This window comes from Mizuhopecten yessoensis, unplaced genomic scaffold, assembly GCF_002113885.1.
Source record: "Mizuhopecten yessoensis strain PY_sf001 unplaced genomic scaffold, ASM211388v2 scaffold10985, whole genome shotgun sequence".
Taxonomy (NCBI): domain Eukaryota; kingdom Metazoa; phylum Mollusca; class Bivalvia; order Pectinida; family Pectinidae; genus Mizuhopecten; species Mizuhopecten yessoensis.
In genome coordinates, this window is record NW_018408820.1 from 1,162,386 (window position 1) to 1,169,989 (window position 7,604).

Below are 7,604 nucleotides of genomic sequence, written 5' to 3' on the forward strand. Positions count from 1 at the left end.
AGGATTGATATTTGTGACAAGGCACTTGGATTGGTCCATGTGACTGGCAGGTGACAATAGCTGAGCAGGATTGATCTATGTTGCAGGAACATAACAAAAGTCGATGGGGTTGATATCATTGTGAAAGAAGGGTGACAATAGTCGTAGGGATTGATATCATTGTGACAGGAGGGTGACACTAGTCGGTAGGTTATATATCATTGTGACAAAAGGGTGACATTAGTCGTAGAGATTGACATCATTGTGACAGAAGGGTGACAATATTCGGTGGGGTTGATATCATTGTGACGGCAGGGTGACAATAGTCGGTAGGTTATATATCATTGTGACAAAAGGGTGACATTAGTCGTAGGGATTGACATCAATGTGACAGGAGGGTGACAATAGTCGATGGGGTTGATATCATTGTGACAGGAGAGTGACAAAAGTCGGTAGGTTACATATCATTGTGACAGGAGGGTGACAATAGTCGGTGGGGTTGATATCATTGTGACAGGAGGGTGACAATTGTCGATGGGGTTGATATCATTGTGACAGGAGAGTGACAAAAGTCGGTTGGATTGAAATCATTGTGAAAGGATAGCTTAGTCATGTCACGTGACACATCAGTTGCAACATCAGTCATGTGAAATAACCATCAAACATATGATCAGCATAACAAACAACACACCAGTCATGTGATACAACACAAAACAACACACCAGTCATGTGATACAACACACCAGTACTATTTTCTACAAAAGAGGACGAATCACGACATATTGTTGACAAAAAGTGGACAAAATGCGACCTGATGTTAGCGTGTGGGAGTCTTAGTGTGGGAGGAAACCGGAGTACCCGGAGAAAACCCACGTGGTTTGGCAGGTGACCCCAACCTTTTCACGTCCGAAAGGCAAGTGCGCTATCCACTGCACAACCCTACCACCCTCTGAGTGACGTAGTACTGCATTAAAATAAAAACACCTTTCAGTTCAAACAAGGACGCAACACCACCTGTTACAACACCTTCCAGAGCACCAACACACATACTTCCTACACGAAAACATTGTAAATATGCTGTGAATTTTATATTGTAAATAACGTATGTTGTAACTATTTATTGTTTGTAAATATGTTTATGCATAAGGTTATTAAGGAAAGTGAAAATATATGATTAAAAAGAGCAGAAAAAGAGGAGAAAAGAAAAGAAAGGAGAAAAATAAACAACGAAACAGCGTCGCCGAGAGAGAGAATACCTGAAATCAGAAGGTAAAAATAGAAACAATGGGATCTAATTCCATTTTGTATCATTCGAAATATACTCTACTCATCCCTATGATCTCTTCTGTCTTTCAAAACTTTTTTTTCTTTTTTTCTTCTATGTTCCTTGTTTTCATACAATTATTTTGATTGGCATATGTCGCTATCACTATCAATGTAATATTATAGTTGAGGAGAAGGCTTCAATAATTTGTTATAACTTGTTCCCAATCCATTTGATTATATCAATAAAATATGTTTAAATCAAATCTAATTCCGTCAGAATGACGTCACACGCAATATCCACATCTATTGGAAACAGGGAGAGATTATTCAGTCTGTAACACTAAACTGATGACGTCACAGAAATACACACATCGATGATAGTGACGTCACGTTCGACGACTGTGACGTCATCTTAAGCTACCCCATGGTGAACACTTTGACCTAGTTGAATTCGTTTCTGCCGGACCTAAGAACTACGCGTACCGCACAAACAAAAACAACACTACGTGTAAGGTCAGGGGATTTTCCCTGAACGTACAAAACGACAGGACTGTCAACTTCTCTGTGATGAAAGACATTGTATTGTCGGACCGCGGTAGAGTCACAAAAACAGTAGACGACAAAATAATGAGGGATCAGAGGACATTTGCGCTGTACAACGAAACGCGTACCAAATTGTATAGATTCGTATATACTAAAAGGGTCATTGACCCCCACAGCTTAAACACGTATCCGTACGGTTATTAAGTAAAGAGCTGTGTTCACTCCTTTTTTCGTTACAGGTGCTACATCTGAATCAAAATCGGCGACACTCTTTACTTTGCGAATCGATTAAGGACCCCTGTACTATCTTTGTAAACCACTTGTACTACAGAGGGACCAAAAGTAACTCTTATACTTTTATTTTCACTTTGTGTTATGACGTCACACTAACGGATAGTTGACACGACACATTTGTATTTCATTCTAAAGATGATAACAATTAACGTTATGTAAAAAATAAAATTGTATTTGAATAATACACATATTTCTTTCAGTTCTTTATGATAAGCTTAAGATCATCAAAATAAAGGAGAAGCTTTGTATTTCTGAAGAATTTTCCAGATTACACTAACATGTTTGCAATCTCCAGACGTTTTGCCAAGGCAACTTGTCCCGTAGAGTTGTCTTCTGCTGGTGGACAGCAGGTATCATCTGGCATATCAAACTCTTCGTCATCATAAGATTCATTCTGTAGAATGAAATTGTGTAGTATACAGCATGCTACAATGACATTAGGGATTTCATTCTGCAAGTGCATGTCAAGAAATTGCAGCCTCCTGAATTTACATTTAAGGAGGCCAAATGCACGCTCAATATCAACTCTTGTTGAGGAGTGAATCTTGTTGTATTTCTTTTCAATATGACTAAGATGCCCATTGTCACGAAATGGCACCAGCAAGTTTACTGACAGGGGATAGGCCGAGTCTCCCAGGATATGCTGGTTCGGTGGCAATGATGGAAGTTTCGCCAGATTCGTGCATCATGAACTGACCCTGGCCAACCAGCATAAACATCCCGGAAGACAAGGTTGCTGTCACAAACAGTCTGTAGCTGGATGCTTGGAAGCCTTTCCTGTTAATATAGGAATCCCTGTGTGTAGAAGGCCCAGGGATAGGTATGTGTGTCCCATCCATAGCACCAACCACACCAGGAAAACCTAATCTGTTAAAAAAAACCATCAGCAACATACTTCAGTTCTGCAGCAGTAGAGGGCCAGACTATGAATTTCTTCTGTTGAGCAACTATTGCTTCAACCACACTGAGAACATTTTCATGCAACGAACTCTTGCTGAAGCCGAAGCGGTCAGCCACACTTCTGTAACACTCCTTATTGCCAAGCAACCATAATGATGCAAGAATTTTCATTTCCAAGCAAATACTCCTCTCTGGGATATTATGTACCAAATCACCACACAGTGCCTGCAAAAATATGGAATCAGTATTGTTTGCTTTTGTTCAGTCTATGAGCAATCAAGTTTAATGCAGGAATTGATCTTGAACATTTAATGATATTTATAAATCTGTTTACTATGCCCAGCTATTTGTGTTTTTTACCCAACAATTAAGAAAATTTGGAGATATCTTTATTTGACAGAGAAAGATATCTCTATTTGAATACAAACTTCTCAAATCATACCTTCATTTGTAATCTGTCATGAAATTACATGATTAAAAAAAGAGCAGAAAAAGAGGAGAAAAGAAAAGAGAAATAACCCCAAAGAAACAGCGTCGCCGAGAGAGAGAGCAGCTAAAATACATTCAACTTTTAGCAAACCAATATCAAATCGCATGTCCGTCAAGCATCACAGAGATAGAGACCATCCATGGAAGCAATATCTAAAATCAGAAGGAAAAAGTCAGAAACAAGGGGAGTTAACTCCGTCAAAATGACGTCACACTAAATATACACACCTATTGGAAACAGGGGGAGATAATTCAGTCGGTAACACTAAAATTGATAACGTCACACGCAAAAAAACACATGATGAAGTGACGTAGATCTGGGGCCGTAGGTTAAGGGGGTTGCTAAGGCGCCATCTTTGATCCATGTTTTATGCATAAGATTATTAAGGAAAATAAAATTACATAAAGAGAAAAAAAACCAAACAACGTCGACGAGAGAGAAAGAGCAGCTAAAATACATTCAACTTTTAGCAAACCAATATCAAATCGCATGTCCGTCAAGCATCACAGAGATAGAGACCATCCATGGAAGCAATACCTAAAATCAGAAGGTAAAAAGTCAGAAACAAGGGGAGTTAATTCCTAGTCAGCAGTTAGTGGCTAGTATTTTGCCAGGGCGACACTCATATAGGAAAATAGGAAGGAGCTTTATAAGCACGTATGACTACAGTTACGTTCATCAATATTATTTAAGAAGGATAGATGGTCATAGAGAGGCTTGCGGAAGTAGGAAGATGTTCAAAATAGATTTGTCACACAGATGTCGATACCGGACCTAACATTGAACCAAAACAAGCTATCAGCTGGTAACATTCCCATAGCTTATGCTGAAATACATTTCAAGTTTTGTCACAGCAGAATTGTTTATCAACAGTCTTACCGAAATAGAACTTGAGTTCAAATCACAAATACTGACCTCCACGATCATACATTTATGAGTCAATGTACAGTATATAAACCTGATCATAAACTGCATTCTTATCGTAGAATCGTAACCCCTTTTCAGTAGGATTGCTGCGTACGGTTGGCAAACAGGTAAAACAGAAACAAATGTAAGTATAGCTCTTTCGCTTAAGTACTCGAAACCCATATCATACCTGCCTTTCCATAGTATTACATGTAGAAATCTATATCTTAAAACTGCGTACTTAACTCCTCATACACCAGTAACTATAAGTGCATATATACCTTGAAACCATGCCAGTCCTCACTGCAGGGAAAACACTAGAGAATTCCGCTGTTGTTTCTTCCTACATATCCCTACATGTTATTTTAGATATAACTGTTGCTTGATTGGCCATGCTACTGATCTGGTGACAGTATAAGGATCTACGCTTCGACACCTGGTCTGGCGCTGGTGTACTTTCACATTCAGAACATTTTGTATGAGTATTTTCAAAGGTCCCGCAACGTATGCTTTTCTTTACATAAGTTATTTATCAAAGTTAAAGTAAAGCCGATAAAGAGATTTCCAATGAAGAGTTATATATTTTCAGCATGGCGAACTATCCTCTTGTAGTCCTCTTAATGACATTCATATCCTCCACACGAGGTCTAGAGGTAAAACGTATCCACACCAAGCTCGGAGACATCGTGGGAGTAGTTGAACACGTTCGAAACGAGAAAGTATACCAGTTCCGGAATATTCCGTACGCCGAACCACCCACTGGAGCTCTGAGGTTCACCAAACCGGAAGCAAGGCGAGCCTGGCCTGGTACCCTCGACGCAACGCGATTTGGACCATCATGCATGCAGATATTACTGCCCGCGTATAATAAATTCTTGCCAAATTTAAACCAATCAGAGGACTGTTTACTTTTAAATATTTACGTGCCACGTGATATGTCTCAGAGTTCCAACAGATCGGTAATGGTATGGATCCATGGCGGCAGCTACATCTTCGGCCAAGGAATGTTGTATGATGGGTCTTACCTTGCTCTAACTGGTGACGTTGTCGTGGTTACGATCAACTACCGGCTCGGTGTGTTCGGATTCCTCAGCACATCTTCTACGGGAGGATTGCGCGGGAACTATGGACTCTGGGATCAGCACATGGCACTACAGTGGGTGAAGGACAATATAGCAGCTTTTGGGGGAAATCCTAATTCTGTGACAATATTTGGGGAGTCTGCTGGAGGTTTCAGCGTTTCACTCCAAGCAATAATTCCACAAAATCAAGGTCTGTTTCAAAGAGTTATTGCACAGAGCGGAAACGCCGTATCAAGGTTTGCTTACTCTAGTTTGAGTAATATGCATAGCGTCGCAAAGCTTCTTGGTATAAATGTTGGATGCGCAAACGCTTCTGGTATCCCTGCAACATACAAAGGGTGTATGCGTGGAAAATCTGCGCAGGATTTACTTGCGGCACAAAATACAGAGAGTATACTCACTCTTCAGCCTCTCAAATTGGACATCATATTGGGACCGGTCGTCGATTATGATTTGCTTCAGTCATCGCCAGATAACTTACTTAAGAACAAGAGAACTGCAAGTTCTCAATTCTTTCGAAGCCTCGACTTTATGACTGGAAATGTAAATGCAGAAGGTTCGCTTTTCCTGAATGCATTGAAAAGCATATCCAATTACAAGAAATTCAACATGTCTGACGGAATACCAACGGATGTGTTCTGTGGTTACATCGTTCCGGCTTTTGTAAACGCCTACTTCGGCTCTCAAGTAAACAGCACTTTACCGAGTGACCTGATATGCTCCTTGTACGGAACCACGGAGGAAGGCCTAGAAGGGGACAATGCTATAGACGTCTACTCAGATGTGTTTTTCATCGCGCCGGCAATACAATCCCTCATGACACATTCCGAAGACAATGTCCAAACCTCGTCATATCAGTACATATTTAAACGTCCAGCGCCCGGTCCAAAGTTCCAAGCGTATCCGCCGTGGTGGCGAAACGACTCATCAGCTCATGGCTCCGAAGTTGTGTTCTTGTTCGGTCTCGAAGATTATCCAACCAAATTAAACATTAGCGTGAGCCCCACTGATTTGAGCCTGTCAAAAACTATGCTTAAGTATTGGACAAACTTCGCAAAAACAGGGTATGTTGTTTTCTGTTGTAAAAAAAGACAAAGTAATGAGCACATCAAAACCCGTCAAACCCTGGCTCAGCCAAAATAGCAGATTCAAAATATATACAATAGCCCAACATTATATATCATCTTTATTTACATATGATGATAATAGCAGGAACGGGATTGAACTCTTCTGACAACGTCATCGGGGTTCGAGTATCAATCTGTAGTTAGCATAGGTTACTCAAGATCTCTTAATGAAACCTCACTTAACGGTCTTTCAACCCTTATCTAGTATATAAAGGGATTATATGGAAGTTACTTTCTCCACTAGTTGGGAAATGTACGTATGAAGTTTTCATTGATGAAATCATCTTTTCATGTGATTTTCGAAATTTTAGATTTATAAGTTGTATACATTTGTGAGATTTGCATGATACTAATTAATCTTGGTTGGTAGAGTTATACTTACATAAAAAAAAGCCTGCTGACAGTCTTGCAACACCCTGAAAGTGCTAATAACAAAGGTCTTCATGTTTTCCCCAGGAACCCTAACTCTAACGACGTACCAGTGTGGGGTGCCTATGACGTAGTACAACAGAGTTATATAGACCTAAATACAACGATCACATCAGGTCGACATCTGTACGGAGAATGGATCAATCTATGGTTAGAACGACTACCAAAACTATTCGATACCTCAAACCCCGGCGGTGCCATTGGGAAATAGTATCTTCATTCATTGTTACTTACTCTTAAATAAAACACTGGCATTAAAGAATGTACAAATATATATGTTTCTTATTTGTCGACGTTTAAAAAAGGAGAAGGGAACAAAGCAAACATCTTGTTTGAAAATATATCAACGAACAATATTGTTTGTATATAAAGTTTCGATTTGCTTGCAAAATATTTGGTTGATCGAGATTTCATGATGGCTGAAGGAGGACCTAAATAGTATTTTACAATCTACGAGATAAAGAGAAATAAGACCATTATAATATAATGAGCTGGATATATGGAAGTAGGTCAGATGTCCATAAATATCATAGAAATGGAGCTCCAGTTAGAGACGCAAAACAGCAACTCTAAAATAGGGAAATCCCA

General features: G+C 39.7%; 1 protein-coding gene across 1 annotated transcript; it reads left to right on the forward strand.

Annotated features, from left to right (window-relative positions):
• The first annotated feature begins 4,422 nt into the window (after positions 1–4,422).
• Positions 4,423–7,288, forward strand: LOC110464357 (carboxylesterase 1C-like). The gene is made up of 3 exons (XM_021519542.1): positions 4,423–4,523; positions 4,968–6,524; positions 7,044–7,288. The coding sequence occupies exons 2-3, from the start codon at positions 4,969–4,971 to the stop codon at positions 7,225–7,227; spliced, it is 1,740 nt and encodes a 579-aa protein (XP_021375217.1). The 5' UTR covers positions 4,423–4,523; position 4,968; the 3' UTR covers positions 7,228–7,288.
• The last annotated feature ends 316 nt before the right edge of the window (positions 7,289–7,604 follow it).

Excerpts from the sequence above, each read along its gene's own strand:
- LOC110464357 (XM_021519542.1), top strand. The coding sequence starts at position 4,969 with ATGGCGAACTATCCTCTTGTAGTCCTCTTAATGACATTCATATCCTCC. Across the intron at positions 6,525-7,043 it reads ACAAACTTCGCAAAAACAGG|GAACCCTAACTCTAACGACG; the intron begins GTATGTTGTTTT and ends TGTTTTCCCCAG.